Source organism: Heloderma suspectum, chromosome 5, assembly GCF_057233095.1.
Source record: "Heloderma suspectum isolate Gila_16-S chromosome 5, 16-S_ref, whole genome shotgun sequence".
In the NCBI taxonomy this organism is placed as follows: Eukaryota; Metazoa; Chordata; class Lepidosauria; order Squamata; family Helodermatidae; genus Heloderma; species Heloderma suspectum.
The window spans coordinates 102,684,613-102,704,137 of NC_139462.1; the positions used below are offsets into that span (position 1 = coordinate 102,684,613).

A 19,525-nucleotide genomic window follows, 5' to 3' on the forward strand; every position below is an offset into this window, starting at 1 on the left:
ATTGTGTTTCTTCCTGAAGGACCCTCGAGGGTGGGGTGGTCCAGACTGAACCCAGCGGTGGGGGTGTGTTGAATTCTATTTTGTATCCTTGACGGACAATAGTTAGCACCCAGTTGTCTGATGTCACTCTCATCCAGGTCGAGTAGAATTTGTTCAGGAGGTCCCCGAAGAGTGGTTTGTAGAGGGTGGTACAGACGGGAGAGAGGTCAGAGTCAAAGACGACGCTTAGAAAATCCCTCGCCTTTCATCTTTTGCTGGAACTTCGGAAAGGAATAACTTTTCCTTTGTTGCTGTGGGTATCTGGGTGCCCGATCCCCAGGTTGCTGAGAGGGGTAGGTCTGGTGTTGTCAGTACCAGCGACATTTGACGATAAGGGAGGTGGTGTTGCTGGTGCTGGACTTGGCCGATGCCCATTTTACGAGCAGTGGTTCTGGCTTTCTGCACAGAGTCTATTTGTTTGTCTGTTTTTGCACTGAACAAGCCTTCGCCGTCAAAGGGTAGATCCTCTATCCTAAAGTGAGCTTCTGGAGTTAGGCCCACAGAATGGAGCCAGGCATGTCGTCTTAGGGCAACAGTGCCTATCATCCCCTTGGCACTGCAGTCCGCCTGATGACAGGTGGTACTGATGAGGTGACGGGAGAGTTTGGACACTTCCACATGGAACATTCTGGCTAAGTCGCATTGATCCTCAGGAAGGTACGTGATGAGAGAATCCATTTTTTCCAAATGGAACAACTGATACCTGGCCATCATTGCCTGGTAGTTTGAAATCTTAAGGCCCAATGCCACTGAAGAATAGAGGCGGTGTCCAATGAGATCGAGTTTATGGCCCTCCTTATCCACAGGCGAGGCATGTGGTTTTTGAGAGCAGCCTTGAGCAGACTCTACTATTACTGAGTTTGGTTTTTGATGAGCAAAGAGGAAAGAAGCGTCCATCTCTTGAACCCTGCACATTGATTCCAGTCTCTTGGACGTCAGGGTCAAGGATAAAGGTGTTTTCCATGTCTGTTGCACTGCGCTCAGCAGAGCTGGAAGAAAGGGAATGGCCACCGGGGTGGATATGTCTGCTGTGACAGCACTGACCACTGGATCATGGAGTTGTTGTGGGGGTTGTTGCACCTCGATGCCCAAAGATTGTGCCATTCTAAGCACTTGCTCAGAAAAGTGCCCCATATCCTCAGAAGGCGAAGCTGTATCTTGTGTCCCAACGACACCATCTGGGGATGAGATCGATGAGGGAACCGAGGAATAGAAGGAGGAGGAGGATTGATAGTCTTCACCGAATTTCTGTGAGGGGGCAGGTCGCTGTGCTACATTGGTCGCACTGTGAGGTAGAATCGGAGGCAGCGGGGCTTGATGGTCCCAGCCGGATTGGTGTAGTGTTAGAGACGTAGAACGTCTCGGTACCGGAGGAGGGGGACACAAGGTGTCATGGCGTTCGAACTGCAGTCATTGTCCAGGTTGAAATGGAGCACGTAGCGGAGAAGTAGCTCCTAAGTAACAGTACCTCCTGAGCTTTCAATCTGCATCACGTTGCTGACCATGGGGAGGAGAGGATAAGACCAAAAAACGATCCCAATCACAGGATGGAGAATGGGAGTGATCACAGTTGTATTGTCCCTGCCAGTGGTCTGTACGGTATCGATCCGGAGATCAGTATCAAGGATGTTGCTGAGGAGAGGGTGTCGGCCGATACCGAGGTGATTGAGTATCATAGCGGTGTGGCATTGGAGTCCTAGATCTCCGGTCCAGAGCTGTTTGAACTGGATGGGGTGGTGAGGTTGGCGTGTCCCTCAACTCACCCTCCAAGATCATGAAGGTCAGATCCAAAGTCACCACCTGTGTGGGTGGAACCACAACACAGATGGGAGAATCAAGTAGAGGGGGAGGCAGGGCATCCCGCTCCTTCTCCTGCTGTTTAGAGGTTTTCTTTCTCCTCTTTTTCTCTGGTGCGTCCGCTTGGTTTGGGGCGTTTTGAAAGTTTTTAGCTACCGAGACAGTCAATTTTCTTCCTGGAGTAGGTCGATCCACTTGAACCAGCTCTGCGGTTGAGAGAGGGGAAGATTGAGCCAGAGAAGCCACTCCCCTTGTACTTGGTGGGCTGTTCTCAAGGAGTTTGAGCCTTAGGCATATCAACAGCTTGAAGGGCCCATTGCCAAAGGATCGCCTTTAGTTGATCTGCTCTATTCTTGTGAGCCTGCTTCGATAGCGATTGGCAGTGGTGGCAAGATTCAACTTTATGGGGTTCTCCCAAGCAGATTAGGCATAAAGAGTGACCGTCCTTACTGCCACAAGCCGTGCACTTCCTGAACAGAGGCTTTTGGGCCATAAGCCGGAGAAAAAACGCGTCGACGCTGAGGTGATCGACGTTCTCCAAAACACTCTCCTTTTTTCCTCTCTCTCCTCTCTCTCATTGTTGTTTTTTTACAGATAAAGAAGAAAAAGATAAATAAAGAAAAGAGGCAAGAAAGATAAGATAAAGGTAGAAAAAAACAGCTTGACAGAATGTTGAAGAAGTTCCCCACGAAGTAATGCTAAGGCGGTCGAAAAGGAACTGAGGGGAAGGTGGGAACCCACTCTCTATAGATTAGAGATGGTGGGGGAGTTCCTGCCAAAACTCTTCAGCTTGGAAGTTTCCTGAATGAATCTCTGCGCAGGTGCAGAGCCCGTATGTGTGATGCACAGAGACCACGAAGAACTGTGGTTTTAACTAAGCATGATCAGTGTGCCAACGAAGCGGGAAGAGGAACATAGGGCTATGTGTGCAGGTCTGATGTTCATTTCTACATCCAGGTGCCCAAAAGGGCAATCAAAATGATCAAGAGGCTGGAGCAACTCCCGTATGAGGAAAGGCTATGTTTGTGATTGTTTAGCTTAGAAAAAAGGCAAGTACAGGGAGACATGACAGAGTTGTACAAAATTATGCAAGGTGTGGAGAAAGTGGATAGGGATCTCTCTCTCTCTCTCTCCCTCTCTCATATATATAACATTAGAATCCAGGGACATCCCATGAAGATGAATAGTGGGAGATTCAGATATATAAAAGTACTTCTTCACATAGGGCATAGTTAAACTAAACTACGGATTTTGCTTGTAGCAAAACATTACATCTTTTGCTAAAAGATGTAATGAATACCACCAACTTGGAAGGCTTTGAGGGGGGATTTGACAAATTCATGGAAGGTAAGACTATCAATGGCTACTAGTGATGATGGCTATATATTACCTCCAGTATCAAAGGCAATGTATCTCTGTATATCATTTGCTAGGGAGCACGAGCAGGAGGGTGCTCCCCCACTGCCATCCCCATGCAAGTGAATGAAGCTGCCCTGCTGAAAATCAACTGGATGGGGGTGAAGACCCCCCGCCCAACCAAGGACCCTGCTGCCCCAAGGGTCCTTGGTCAGGGTTGAGATTCAACCCCCCTTCCAGCTGTTTTTCAGCAGATGGGGCATTTTTTCTCCCTATTTATGTGAATGGAGGAATCACTCATTCACTTGAAAAGGGAAAGAAAAAGCCCCGCCCCGCCAAAAATTGGCTGGAGGGAGGTGAAGCCTACATCTCCACCAAGGACCCTATTGCCACAAGGGTACTTGGCAGGTTTGCACACATCCCTCCAGCCATTTATTGAGAAGACATCTTTCCACACACACCCAAGTGAATTAAGAAATCGCTCCATTCATTTGAAGAGGGGGGAAATGGCTTGGGGGTGCTTCAGCGTGGCCTTGCAGGTGCAGTGGTGCCAGTGGGAAATGTGTTGTGGACCCCTGCACTAGTCAATTACCTCTATTTACTCCATGCCTTTTATTATACTTGCTCTCCTTTTCTGCATTCTCCAGCACTATAGACCCAAGGTACTAAATGCACACACATTTTAGGCTGCTACAAAATGGAACATGGGATGGTGTAGTATACAGTTGTTTTCAGCAATTGCTACAGTTTACGATGAAGTACGGTTTTGTTACAGATAACAAATCCCAAGACTTACTAATGAAGACTAATAAACTGATTAGGACTCCATGGTTTATGTTTGGTAGATAGTAATTAATCTCAAACAAGTATAGCATGCTATTTAAAAATATCTACAAACATGTATTTCTAACTTTAGCTCTAAAAATCTTGCTAGAAAGGGCTTTTAATTCAGCAAGGATTTAATATAGATATGTTTTAATTGCCTTGAAAACATGATCCAGCCAAAGCTAGGCTCTTTGAAATCCCAGTGATTTCAGTGGGAAAGATTTCAGGACATGCTTAACTTTCCCACTAAAATCAATAAGGCTTTGAAATGCTTATCCTTGGCTGGACTGTGCCACACCTTGGATTGAATCCAATAGTGCCAGTGGAAGGGAAACCCCTGCTGCTCCCACATGCCTCCCAAATCTAGTCTGTAGGGTTGGGGACCCTCCAGAACAAATCTGTGGTGTGCGCAGGGGGCCACTCATGGGAGGAGAGGATGGGAAAGTCCTGTTGTGTGAGTAGAAGTCCAGTTGCACAAGTGGACTTCCACTCGCGCAACGTTGGATCCAACATCTTTAATTTTTCTAGAATTAGAAGAAAAGCCGTGGTATTGGCCTTTATAGAAAAATTAAAGAGGTTGGATTCAATGTTGCATGAATGGAAGTCCGCTTGGAGTTCCGCTCACACAATAGGACTTCTCCATCTTCTCCTCCCCTCTCCTTAGAACAGCTTCCCTGCACAAGTGAAGTTGAGTATCTTCGTGTCAATACTTTATTGGAGCAATACCTTTCCACACAATCAGACAGCCTTGATGTCAAGTTGGAAGCTGGTGCATCATGACCTCCAATAGCATAGAGGAAACCATTCCAGGTGGTTACTCCAACCCCACCTCTTCGTTTTGACATTTGAGCACAAAGCGTCCATTTGTTAGTATGAGGATCAAAGCATTCTACAGATTTGAGACAAGAACTTCCATCTCGACCTCCAACTGCATATAGCCTGTAAATGTACACAAAACATGTTAGGAATTTAACTTCAGAAATCATTTCTAAGCACAAACAAAAGGGAGAGGAAAGACTGAAGCTGGTACTGAATTAGATGGCTTATTTTTGCAGAGAGTAAACATCATCTGAAGTCTAACACATTAAAATCTTCCTCAGGGGCAAGAGAATCCGAAAGGGGATCCTGTCTCTGAAAGAGCAGGTCTCACTTGTATCCTGATGCTTCTTATTTAGAGCCTATCTATAATTTCTTGGTAACAAAAGTAACAGTTTTAAAAAACAGCTTTGGCTCAATTCATTTCCACCTCAGCAGGAGGTGCAGTTTGTCCTTTGTTGTTGCACTAATATGTTTGAGGGTAATCATTAAATGTTAGCCACATTTATGGGCTCTTTTATACAAGTGTTTTGAAAGGTCTTTGTACAAGTCAAATTTTTCTCTCTCTCCCTGCCGCCCCCCTCACAGGAATGTGTCTTTTCTATTTCTAAACAAAGATGTACACAAAGGTCAAAGAAACAAAGCATTAGAAGCTAAGAAAAATTACAGTACAGAAAACACACAGGAAGAGAGCCTTCCCATCACAATAGTTGCACAAAATACACACATGCACATCACACACCTGGGTTTTTTCTCCTTCCCTAAAACATTCTCTTCTTCTCTTAAAGCTTCTTCAGCCACCATGCAACAGAAGGCAACTGCTCATTTTTCCACATGCCATGTGTAGAACTATAAACATGCATACACATCATCATTCAGAATCCTAGCACTCTGTCCTTTTAGCAGAGGATATCATTTCCTTTATGCGCACAATTCAATCTGTTATTAGTTTCTGAGTAAAATGTTGTGGGACAGTAGACATTATTTCTTATGTAGTTCTACTTACTTTCCACTTAATACTGCTACACCCACTGTACTCCGTGGAGTTGACATACTAGCCACAAAGTTCCACTGCCGGGCCTGTGGGTCCCATCTTTCTACAGTATTCAGGTAGCTCCAGCCATCATGTCCTCCGACAGCATACATCGGACCTTCCAATACTGCTACCCCTTAAAACAACAAACACACCATTTCTAATGTGATGTTGACCAAATTGTGTATCATATACAGCAGTGGCCTATGATTTCCCACAGGGTTCCATCCTGTCCCCTATGTTATTAACATCTGCATGAAACCACTGGGAGAGATCATCTGGAGCTCTGGAGTGAGATACCATCAATATGCTGATGACACTTAGCTCTATTGCTCCTGGTTACCTGACTCCAAGGAAGCAGTCAACACTCTTGAACATAAGTGTAATAATGGGCTGGATGGGGGTGAACAAGCTGAGATTAAATCCAGAAAAGACAGAGGTGCTGGTCAGTAGAAAGCCTGACTCAGGGATTGAGATTCAACCTGTTTTGGATGGGGTTACCCTCCTACTGAAAAATCATGCTCATAGCTTGGGAGTGCTCCTGGATCCTATGCTGTCCCTGAATCTTCAGGTGGCAGCAGTAGTAAGAAGCACATTCACACAACTACATCTAGTACACCAGCTGTGACTGTTCCTGACTCAGTTTGATCTGGCAACCATTATCCATGCCTTGGTTAAATTGCAGCCAAGCTGCAATGCACTCTACATGGGCTACCTTTGAAGAGGCAACTGGGCTGCTAATTAGCACACAGTATCGAGATCATACCACTCCAGTACTAAGTTCTGTACCAATTGCTAATTGTTTTCTGGACTCACTTCAAGGTGCTGCTTTCAACCTTCAAAACCCTAAATGGCTTGGGGCCTGGCTATTTGGGGGACCCCCTATGTCAGTATGAACCTGATCAGTTACTAAGATCAGCAGGAGAGGCCCTTTTGAAGAACATCCTCACTTTCAAAGGCCCACTTGTTGGGCACACAGGAGAGGGCTTCCTCCTGTGTTACTCTCTAACTCTGAAACATATACCCTCTGGAGTTATGAACTGGTCCCCATGCTCTCTGCATTCAGGAAGAGGTCAAGAGGCATCTTTTTAATTTGGCTTTTTAAATTATGGGTTTGAAGGTTGTTTTTAATGGTTCATTATGTCTGTGCTTATTACTCTAGTCTTTTGAATTCTTGTAAACCACCTTGGTTGGTTACAGAATGGCAGTACATAAATGCAATCAAATAAATAAATAATTTTCAAATGTTCCTTAAAGAAATGTGCCTTAAAAAACTCTTTCCCCATCAATGAGGAATACCTACAGAAGTTTCTGAGACATAAAACCAACTCAAATGGGGCACTGGCCTATTGGAAAGCATCCTAAAATAGACTTGACATTTAGCCTGCCCTGAAAATAAGACATGGGAACATTGCTAGTGATGGGCAAGCTATCTTTCAGGAAAATGTATTCACTTTCATTGATCTTGTCATTGAGGAATCCCTAATAATCTTCCTAGGAGCCCTAGGGTTCACAGGAACACCCTGAGCCATGATTGCATTAATTCCACAGTATCACCATTCTACAACTATCATCACAAAATATGAGCAACTCTTCAGTCTCTTGATCAAAAATAATGATGAGTACACACAAGTAAAGTCTTCTGTACTCTGAAGAGAGGTGTAGTTGGCTGGGATATGAGACAACTCAAGGATGGCATTTCCACTGTGGAACTTCCTCCCAATGGAGTTTAGACTGGCCCATTCTCAGATGTCTTTTAGGCAAATGGTTAAGGGCACAGTCCTACAGGATTGCCATCTGCTAGATGGAAGCCTCTGATTTTGGAGGCTTGTGAGTATCCCTTTCCCTGCCAGACTGCTGCCAGCAGGGCAGGAGGAGTGACTGAGGCGATTTTTGCTTGTCAATCATCCTTTGCAATTTTTCTTCTAGTCTAGATGGGCCTCTGAGCCTGTCTAGAGGAGGTGTGCTGCCAGGGGAAGAGGCGGGACCAGGGCTTAAGAGGCCATAGAATCCAGCAGATCCAAGCCTCTCCCTCTCTCCTCTCTTCCCTGTCCAATGCAACACCCCTTTTTCCCTCCCCAAAGTTATCCAAGGTCGCTTTTGCAACCTTGGAAAACAGCCCCCATGATTCTTTCCATGATGGCTGTGAGGGGGTGGGGGAGGGGTGGAACACAGAGTCATCCTCCTGAATTTGTAGCAGTGTCTACAGCTTCAGGAGGGGGAATCTGGCATATCCTATGTCCCTGGGACTCTTTCCTAGGGACAGTAAGATTGCTCTGTAAGACATTTGTATTCCACCAAGCTTTTAGCATCTTAATCATGCCTGTTCTAGATATGATTTTTATTGGTTTTATTTTGGGTTTTAAAAAATGCTCTCCACTGTTAATTATCCTGAAATTGTAATTGTTGTAAATTACCTTGATGTCCCTTTTGAGAGCAGAAAGGGCAATATACAAGTAGTTTTATAAATAAATAAATAAAATTCTTTAGGACGCATTCTGTAAGCATTCCTTTCTGACAATTCAAGGTACCTGCAAGCCACCCAGGTTGTATTGCTCAAAATTGTTTCCTACATGGAATGAACTTCATTGTAAGAAAACATGACAAAACAGACATGTGCACATTTGGAATGCACTGTGGCGTACATGCAAATTTTCTGTATCGATGCAGACAAGTTCTTCTGGGCAGGGCGGTCCTTGGTAGTACAGACTATTTTGTCTGATATTGAGGGAGACTCTAACCATCTAATTGTTTAATACATTTCTCTAGATGGAGTATAGCATGGAGATTTCCACACTATGGAAGCATTCTGTTCTCCACTGAAAAGAGATAGAATGAAATTGGAGATTATAATTAAAGTCAGATGGTTGTTTCTGATTTGTCTATTACAAGCTGTCTATTACTGACACTGAATGTATCCAAACATCACAAGTGGCACTTTAGAAACATTTACTAGAAATGAGTTGATCATAACATAACTGTTGCTTTAAAAAGCAAGCTATGAAAAAAATTATACATACCAAGTCCATGCCGGTGAGTGGACATAGGTGGCATCACACTCCAAGTTTTTGTTTTGGGATTGTAACATTCCACAGTATTCAATGTTTTCAGTCCATCTCTACCACCAACAACATACAACTTATCATCTAGCACTGCTACTCCGAACTGTAATCTTCTCCCATTCATATTTGCTACTGGAGTCCACATATTGGTACGAAGATCATACTTTTCAATGCTTGTTGCTCCTTAGCAGTAGTATAAAATAATATTAATGTTTAAAAATAAATGTTTACAATCACTTTCATGAAAATAAATCAGGTTTCACTCTGTACTGAAAGGTAATGAGCAATCTGCCCATATGTTTCTTTTTAATTTATTTATTTATTTATTTATTAAATTTATTAATCGCCCATCTGACTGGTCACCCAGCCACTCTGGGCGATGTACAACCCACCATAAACAATTTAAAACAATAAAATTTTACCATAAATTTTTTTTTAAAAAAAATACCCTAACCCACCCCAAATGCCTGCCTGAACAACCACGTTTTTAATGCACGACGGAAGCTCATTAAAGAGGGGGCATGACGGAGTTCCCTAGGGAGGGAGTTCCACAGAGTGGGGGCCACCACAGAGAAGGCCCTCTCCCTCGTCCCCACCAGTCTAGCTGTCCTGGCTGATGGGACAGAGAGAAGGCCATCCAAGGCTGATCTTGTTAAGCGGCCTGTCTGGTGTTGCTGGAGGCGTTCCTTAAGATAGGCTGGGCCGGAACCATATAGGGTTTTAAAGGTCAAAACCAACACCTTGAATTTGGCCCAGAAAACAACTGGTAACCAGTGCAACTCCTTCAGCACTGGAGTGATGTGATCTCGCCGGCGGCTGCCTTTAATCAGGCGAGCCGCCGCGTTCTGTACCAGCTGCAGTTTCCGAACCGTCTTCAAGGGTAACCCCACATAGAGCGCATTACAGTAGTCTAAACGAGAGGAGACCAGGGCATGTACTACCGATGTACATGTATTGTTTAAAAAGAAAAAAATTTCTTTTTAAACAATACGTATTTACAAATATATATGCAAAAGATATAATACTATAATAGTATTATTTTGTTTCAATGCACACACTTGAAATTTCAACCACAATTACTTAAATAAGCACAAACAAGATTTCAATAGCAATTAATTAAATAAGCAACTTTCAAGTAAACATCGGCTAAACGTTTGCCTTGGCCAAATCCAAATGCAATGTTACAAACAATGTAGGAATAGACATAAAACCAACTGGTTTGTACACTTCGCTATCTAGCATCAAAAGATCTGTTTCACTTTCTGCAAATTTACATCTACAATCTTGTTAACATCTCTAATATCAGTTATTAATTTATGCAATATTAAATGCTATTAGATTGAAAATGTGCTCCAACTTCAACTACATTCACAATACATATCCAAAATAGCAAGAAAGGTCACTTAGGCAACCATTACAAGAACTCTTTCATCAAATACTTTAGTAACTTGCAATAATGATTTAAATATTCTGTGATTGCTATTATCGATGTTTTTAAGTAACTATGAAATGCAACATCATATATACACCTTCTTAACACTTTAACAGCATAGAGTTTTGTCTTATTTCGTTGAATATTTCTGGGTGCACAGGTGAAATCATACCAGATTATTATATAGTACAACTTCCTTTTTCTTGTGGTCGTTTCACTTTCATTTATAAAAGAAAAACGGCACACTTACCAAACTTAGTCAAGGTAAGGTAGGAATATCTACATCAACAATATAGCAGTTTACATCAATTAATATGTTTCAAAGGATTCTTGATTAGTTTAAGACAGATGTAAGATTTTAAGACAACAGATTATTCACCCATATTGTGAGTGTGGATTTGCAGTTTGCATGAGATTAATATATAACAACACAAACACTGGTTCACCGATCAGTCTTGCCTGTCCCCACATAGTTCAGATGGGCTATATGCTTTTTAAAATTTTAAATGGTGCATGTACATTTATATGTTCATACCCATGGGGACTCTGGGCATCACACAAAGCAAGACTCAAAGTACAGTCTCAAATCGGAGAAAACAGTGGGGATTCCCTCTGCAGAAATTCCTCCATGAAGGCCTAGCCCTGCCCTTGTAGGAACTCTGGAGGATCCATGGCTCAGACTAGGCCCCCAGGCCAGGAGTTCTGTACTAAAGAACGCCTGCTCTAAAGGGTCAGGTTCATAATTTCGGGCTGCTTATAGATCCACCTTTGTCACTGGAGGCACAAATGTCTTTGGTGGCATGGAGTGCCTTTTACCAGCTTAGACTGGTACACAAACTACAACCCTACCTGGATGATGATAGCGATCAGTGATCCATGCCCTGGTGACCTCTTGGCTGGATTACTGCAATGCATTGTATGTGTGGCTGCCCCTAAGAACAGTCTGGAAACTTCAGTTAGTACAAAATATGGGACCTAGGGCACTGACTGGAACTGGGTATTATGACAATATTATACAAATATCGTACCATCTTCACTGGTTTCCAGTATGTTTCCAGGTGCAAATCAAGGTACTACAAAGCTCTTCACAGCTTGGGGCCACACTATCTAAGGGACCACCTCTTCCCATGGTCACAGATCATCTTCCAAGGCTCTGCTCTGAGTGCCCCCACATAGTGAGATTTGGTGGGTGGCTACACATGAACAGGCCTTTCTGTGGTGGCCCCCAAACTGTGGAATCCCCTCCATAGAGAGGTCCATCTGTTGACTTCCTTGTGCTAGGAGAAGACCTTCATATTCTCTCAGGCCTTTCAAAATGTTAAACGTTTAGCTTGTTACTTGTTTTACTTCTCATGATATGTATTAAAGCTTTGTTTTAAAATTGCCCTTCTCTTTGCTGCCTTGATATTTATCTTCTGCTTTAAGATGTTGTTACTACAGTTTTAAAATCTGTTATTTTTAGTGATGTTATTGGTTTACTTATGGTTGTTTTTACTATGCATGTTGCCCTGAGTGCTTCAGCCATAGGGTGACTCATAAATGAAATAAATCAATAAAACAAACAAACAAACCAATAGGCAAAAGCACTTCTAATCTGGCCTTCTTACTCTAAAAACGATAGATCTGTTTTCACCCTGTGTATAGACATGCTAAATCAATACCTTTTGTTGCATCCATGCCTCCAACTGCGAACAACACACCAACTGTAGATTTTCTAGGCTTTGTACGAGGGCTTTGTAACATGGGCCGTCTCTCTGGCAACAAATGGTATTTCATTGCTTCCATAATGAGTTTTTGACATTCAATGTCATCTCTGAAGAGTGCATTATTTTCCATATCTGCCAAAAACTGGAAAGAGAGAAAGAAGATGTGCTGACTTGCTAAACAGGATTAAACCAATAGGAATATTTGGCCACAAAACGCCAAAGCCTCTGTCAGGGAATTAATAGTAATTAATGCAGACATAAATATCAACTAACCTGTAATCAATACAGATTACAGATTATAATGTTTATGTAAAAGTCAAGGCCAAGCTAAACAAAATGACAGAGATCCAGGATCAGAACATCAGCCTCTTTAACTTTGTACTAGGTTTTAACCCTTTTCCCAGGTCTATTTTTCTGACAACCACTCCCCCTCTCACTTCCAAGCCGTTATTTGCTCCATTAGATGAAACTTACATGTAAACAGGCTGTACTACTATTTCCATTATTTGGAACAGCAGTGCAATGTTTTTAATCAATGTTATGATCTCTTAAAGATGCAGAGATAGTTTTAGATCATATTGTTATCAATTTTCCATAGAATATCACCTTCCATGTGCTTCGACATGAAATACTTTCTAACAAATAGAACAGCGTTATACACACTGAACATAAGCTGTACAGTGTCAATCTTCACTGAAGGCCAGTAACCTTGCTCAAGGTTGACTTGGCATGCTTGGTTCTTAACAAATGATACTGGATGCTACTTAACACTCTACGACTCCCAGAAATTAGTTGTTTCCTGACTCATTCAAATAAATTACCATGATTTGCAAATCTTGAGTCATGATTTAGGGAATGCTATTTTTAGTTTATTTTCTAAAGGGGTGCAGAACCTCAGGCTTGGAGGCCAAATCCGGATACCCAATCCAGGCCTTTGGGGTTCCCCAGAGGGCCACACACCTTCCCCCCTTCCACCGATCATTTGGTGATTTTTTGGCTTTTGTGCAGGTTTTCCATTCATTCTAAATGATTGAAAATCCTTTCTTAAGGCTTAGTTACTGGCAGTAAGAGAATTAAGCTAAAATATGATGGTATTTTTTGTATTTTAGCCCTGCCCCTTTTGTCTTTGGCCCTGCCCACCACTGGAATGTGACCCCCAATACCTTCTCCAAAATGGAATTTGGCCCTTGGGTTGAAAGAAGTCCTGGTTTAGAAGAACAACTTAAAATGTCTTGTATAGCCATCTTGGTCTTAGTCACTTTCACCCAAAATAAAATAATGATTTGCTTTCATATGCTACCACTGTGATTCACTTTATCCACGGATACACTGGATCAGTAGCTACTGCTGTACATTGCTCCACATAAAGTGCTCCACATAAAGTGGTTTGTGTCTGAAGCAGCCCATACTAAAATGTTATTGAAAACACACCACGAAGATGAAGTAGTACTCAAAATAACATTTCAAACAAAGGGTGTATGCCAAACATATACCTTCAGCTATGGAAATGCACAACTCACCATATCAATCCAAACATACAAAGTTCTCTGCAGATCATAGTCACAGGAAACCAGTTCTGCATGTTTGCAGTCGAAGCCAGTTGTACACAGCGCTGATTGGCTTGAATGGGTGATGGTACATCCCCTAGCATTCCCTGGCCCCAAGAGCAATCTTTCATTTAAAACAATGATTTGGCTTTAAAAAACTGATTTAAATGTAACTGTAGCACTTTAAAAAATGAAAAAAGGGGGGCAGCCGTACTGAAGCATTGGGTGCGGGGCCGGAGTCAGACTACCAAATCAGCATTCCATTGCTGGCCAGTACAACTGTTACATCAGCGGTACTGGACTTCTTTCAGCCCAAAGGCCAAATTCAACTTTGGGAAGCTCTCCGGGGCCGCATTCCAGTGGTAGGAGGGGCTGAAGGCAAACGCAGCAGGGCCAAATATACCAGCATGCTTTAGCTTAAAGCTCTTACTGCCAGTAATTATGCCATAGGAGAGACATTTTAACCTCTTAGAATGAAGGAAAACACTATGCAAAAGCTGGCAAACCACCAAACAATCAGCAGTTGGAAGACAGGGGAAGGGGGCATTGTCATCTGGGGAATCCCAGAGGGCCAGACTGAAACCAGAGGCAGGCCAGATTTGTCCTAAAGGCCTGAGGTTTGACACCCCCATTTTAACATGCCTTGTGAAGAGACAAGGAAGCCAGTCTCAACTAAAAGATGAAAAAGGGTGGCAGGTTCTGTTTTGTATGTATGCTTGTATACACCCTGATATACTATCTTCTGTTATAGAACCATAACTAATGTCTATGTCTTTGATCCAAAGAGCAATAGAAATAGTTCCATGTGTCCAAGGAATCCCTTAGACTTGCATTTCTCTAACAGCAGCTCTCCAAGTCACATGGTAATCCTCTCTGAAACGGATGGGGAGTTTCAAAAGCAGTTTGTGATATGGTATGGGGTTTGCTGTTCAAAAGAAAGTCAGGCCACTAGGCATACTCCAGCTACTAGGTGCACTTACACCAAGTCTTTGGGATGACAGCCTTGCAAGTAAGAGTTGAAATTTAGGATGAAATGTAACAGTTTTGCTGTTCACAGTAAAGAACATGAACTTGTTGTTTTCATCTATAATTCTACCCCCATCTATCAAAAGCTTTTTATGCGATGACGTGCAACTGACCTAGCCAAAGGAAGCCTATCAGTGATGTATTATGGCCAGCCAGGCATTTGACCATTCCTTGGTTTCTGCAGCCCCAAGCGAAAAACAAGAGGCTCATCAAGCACCAGGTAGTCAGCCCATACACAGCTGGTGGTCTTCGCTCAACTTAATGAGTGAAAAATTTATTTTTAAGTTCGTTGTTCTATTAAGCTTTAGGGTGCAATTCAAGAATCCAGTGCCTTGCTGGGCTTTCGTCAATAGGCCAGGAGGAGCAGCAAAGGCCTTTTCAGCCTCACTGCCCTCCACTAGTCCCCCCCCCTTTTTTTTGCTAGATGGACCTCTGAGCCCATTCAGCTGAACTGCACTGCCGAGGCAGGGACTAGGGCCCCTCCCCATCCAGAGGCACACTCCCTTCCCTCCCTCCCCATCCTCTGCTTAAGGCCAGAGCTCAGACCGCAACTTTCCAAGTGGGGATTTCTCCCTCCAAGTCCATAGCTCTATCTACAGCATCAGAAGGGGAAATCCCCAGGATCCTATGTCCCCCTCAGATGCTGTCTAGGGGCCATAGAATTGCTCGCTTAATTGTTTATTGTATTTTGACTTTCTCTTGTTAGTTGTAATAGAATGTTTTGAAAGACAGAGTAAAAACAACATCAACTTGTGAAGTCTTGCTCTAGAATAACTAAGGATAAGATTAATTTCCTTTTCCTGCACATCAACCACATACAAAATTAAGCAACATCTTGGTCTGATGAATATTTCTCGCATTCTCTGTTGACGGAATGTTCTGAACATCAATTTCTTTATAAGACGCCAGATCCAGCTATGTATGGCTACGGGTCATCAGGACAAGGACCACACCGCCTTTTAAACTTACATTAAAGTACTTGTGGCACTATACTAATAGTAATTTGATTTCCATGCATAAACAGCCGTTTACAAATGGAAAATTCTCTAGATAAGAGACAACTAAGCCACATTACCTTCATTTACTGTTACCATCTGGAGAAAGATGAATGAGCAGCTATTGCAGCCATTTACCTGTGGTGCAAGTAACGGCAGCCTAATGTATGCCAAGAGTTTGCTGAGATCCTTCTTTCTTTGCTCCAAATCATGTCGCACCCATGTAAGCAATGCATTGAGAATGGTCTCTTCATTAGGAATATTCATATCATCACTGGCCAAAAGCTTTGCAATTTCAGTGGCGGGTAACAATAAAAATTCTTGGTTCCTGATGACTTCCATGAAATGCTCCTAAAAGTAAAACAAAAAAACCCACGCAATCTCAATATTAAATGGAGGAAAGATCTCAATGCTCATTAAATGTAACTGCAGACAGATACACGCACTGAAGTATGAAAAAATATTTGTTGGCCGGAAGTAACTCTTCTGTGAATAAAGTATTTGAATTCTGTACAGTAATTTGCATGATCTATTCTGAATCAGATATTTGGAACTTCTGGAAAATTTGGAATTTTTGGCAAAAGGAAAGGCAGTATGCTGTGTGGAACAGGTCCACAGAGCAAGCATTCACACCGACTGTGGTTGTCATTATTGTTTACTATTATTACCATTATCTCATGTTCCTTGGGACAGGGATCTGTCCTCTTGTACTCTGTAAAGCACCATACAAATTGATTGTGCTACATGAAACAATGATTGCAGTAATAATTTTGAACACCTAGATCCAGAGTTAGTCCTTTCCATTGCACTGCTATTTTCACCCTAGTTGCTGGTATCAGGTGAGAGATAAGGTCCTTGTGCTCAAGGAAAAGGTCTAGCAAGGTTCTGCCTAGTTCCTTTGTAAGATACGGACCTCCAATATAGTTCATGGCGTCAAATACTCTCTCTCTGAAATCCCAGACATCGAGATAAGACCACCTTGTGGATGAAGGATCCAGGAGCTTCACAACCTGGATGATAAGGTTATCAATGAATACTTATCATGCTGACTATATATTACCTCCAGTATCAGAGGTAGTATGCTGGGGAACATGAACAGGAGGTTATTGCATTCATATCCTAATTGTGGGCTTCCCATAGGCATCTGATTTGTCATGGTCAGAGTGGGAACAGAATAGGCCTTTGGTCTGATCCAGCACGGCTCTTCTTATGATCTTACATTAATCTCTCCAATATTTTTCTGAAGAGAGAGAAGATCTTCTGACCTCTGAAGGGCATGAGGTGCCACTGGGATTCGTTCTGGGGGTCAGTTCCTGAATCCTAGCACTTATTGACTTTATGTGGCCCAAATTAAAAGCACACCTGCCATTTACTGTCTCTTACAATGCAATCCTCTTCATATTTACTCAGAAATAAGTTAAATTATGTTAAATGGGGCTTACTCCCTATAGGTGTGTATAGACTACTTTAAGCCCAACTGCCCATTTCACAACACACCTTATGACCTGCAGATGTAGAACAAGTCAACTCAATGAGCTTGTATATTTTCAAGCATTTATTTGCAACTTTATGGAAGAACACTGAATCCTGTATACAGTATCATACTCTGTGTTTGTGTGTAATCAAAGCATGATACTAAGTTCTACTGGGCTAATAACCGTATTCAAACTATCAGCATCTTGCTTCTGAACATTCAATAAGTAAATAATTTTTTGATTCCTTAAAACAGAACTGCTTAATGTAAGAAGTTCATTGTAGAAAACTGAATATACTGTAGTCTTTTAATACAGCAGTAACATCCATTTGTAAGCTGAAGTGACAGTATACTTTCTCATTTATACTTCAAGCCCTGGTATAGGAAACAAAACCATGCCAACACTTTTAAGAGACACTAAAGGCATTGTTTAGTTAGTGAAAAGCCTATTAGTTTATGGGAATCCTCTGAGAATACTCACTCAAAGAACTCTTAAACAAAGAAATACTTCAATTGAACCAGTTATAGTTCTCTACACAGCTCTTTTAATTTAAAATGAGGTGGGAAGTTGCATGATTGAATTCCTCACAGTTTCATCTTATAAACAGCCTTCTGAACAGCGGGTGCCTTTTTAAAAGACTGGATGCTTTAATTGCAGATATGTACATCCTACACAGTAAACAACTACTCGGATAAAGTTGGCTATGGAACAGAGGGAACAAAACTGTAGAAATCAGTTCAAATTGAAATATAAATATTTTATGTTCATTCCATTCAAATTTTAAAAGGCCTCAGAAGAAGCAACGTAGTGTGGAGATGCAACACACACAAATGCTCCAGCGCACTTATGCTTTTTCTGGAGCTTACCACCATTTGAAACACAATGCATTATTCATTGCTTTTAATAATCTACACAATTTAGTGGTGGTATAGGTAAGCTCACATTACAATATTTTTGAAGAATGAACATCAAATGGCTGTTTTAGTGTTAACATTTCTCTGCTTTCAAGCAGCTTTTAAGCAAATGAAATTAGTAGGGGGGGTTATTTTAATTGAAGATTCAATTGGACTACATGTTTCTACTCTGTTTCCATGGCAACATTAGTTTCAAACCAAAGTGAGACTTCTATATTACTCATTATTACTAAAATTCAATTTCATGTCTCTGTTGGAACTAAACATTAAAAAGAGGCCATGGGAAGGATTCATCCAGTACAACTAATTACTCTGCAAAATAGCTTTTAAAAATTCAAATTTCATTCATGTAAACTCTTAAAGGCTAGAACAGTGTCACTGTTTATTTCAATGTCAACAGCTTCAAGGTAGCAATTTCAATGGCGATAGCTTTGAGCTATTGTAGTATGTCTCAAGAGCTTAAATGGAGGGGAAAATGGTGCATCAATAATATACAAAATGTAGCAAGACGAATTATCAGGAACCACTGGGAAGAATAAAATGTATGCCTTGCATGACATTCTTGAAACATCTGGAGGGCACCAGGTTTGAGGAGGCTGCACTAAGATATTCTTAATATAAGTCAAAAGAACTTTCAATATTTACATAACTGCTCAGAGCATATAAGTATAGTTCATGCATTATAACAACTTCATTACTTATCAGCCAAACTGATGGGGCATCCAAGTTAGCTTCATATTGTGTGAAAGTAACCTAGCATGGGAACAAGACAAGTGAACAGAAGAACACCAGATAAACTTGATCAGCTGTAAAATCAATACTCTCTGTGCCACTCAGCTACCAATTTATCTGAAATACATTGATTTTATACATCAGCTTAACAATACTTACCATTTAGAGTGTGTGTGTGTGTGTGTGTGTGTGTGTGTGCGTGCGCGCACACACACACACACATTAGCACTCTTCCCAAGTGCTCAAAGTATGTTGTCTTCATGGTATGCATGGGGGAGAATGGACTGAGCTGAAAAATAGCAGTTTGCCCAAGGCAAAGCAGCTCATGGCAGAGCAGAGATGTGAACTGGGGCTTCCAGCTCATGACCTTAACAGAAAGCAATGCCAGTTATTCAAGGACCAGATTCTGCAATATATGAGATCCCTGTCCTCTCTCCTGTATCCCTTGAAATGAATAAACCTCTCAATAAACAGACTGTAAATAAATAAAAACAACGTACCATGGTGTAATTATGGGCCACTTTGTGCAAATCCGTGCAACCCTGTGCATCAGCAAAGGAGCGGATCCCAAGGCAATTTGATGGGTGAAGCTGCTTCATTAAAAACTTACAGCAAGCTTCTACCACCTGAGAGAGCTGGAGAATACAAGCTGTAGATAACAGGCACTCAATATTATCTTCTTTTAATTCAAGGCGACCTAAAGGAGTTAGAAAAAGTATTCATTATTTAGGAAAGAAGACCATAAGAAGCACTCTGTTAGATCAGACCAA

The 19,525-nt window shown here is 41.9% G+C and overlaps 1 protein-coding gene across 7 annotated transcripts in view; it reads right to left on the reverse strand.

Annotated features, from left to right (window-relative positions):
• The window catches only part of KLHL5 (kelch like family member 5), a 61,360-nt gene that overhangs the window by 6,529 nt on the left and 35,306 nt on the right, over nucleotides 1-19,525 (reverse strand). For all 7 annotated transcript variants that reach the window (XR_014792177.1, XM_084856911.1, XM_084856912.1 and 4 more), the window contains 6 exons: nucleotides 19,256-19,452; nucleotides 15,773-15,985; nucleotides 12,022-12,208; nucleotides 8,887-9,111; nucleotides 5,840-6,002; nucleotides 4,744-4,956 (listed from right to left, as the gene is read on the reverse strand). Coding sequence is in view for 6 of the 7 variants with exons in the window: in XM_084856911.1 (XP_084713037.1) it covers nucleotides 4,744-4,956; nucleotides 5,840-6,002; nucleotides 8,887-9,111; nucleotides 12,022-12,208; nucleotides 15,773-15,985; nucleotides 19,256-19,452 (1,198 nt within the window). In the remaining variant the exon portion in view is untranslated. The remainder of the gene's footprint in view (nucleotides 1-4,743; nucleotides 4,957-5,839; nucleotides 6,003-8,886; nucleotides 9,112-12,021; nucleotides 12,209-15,772; nucleotides 15,986-19,255; nucleotides 19,453-19,525) is intronic.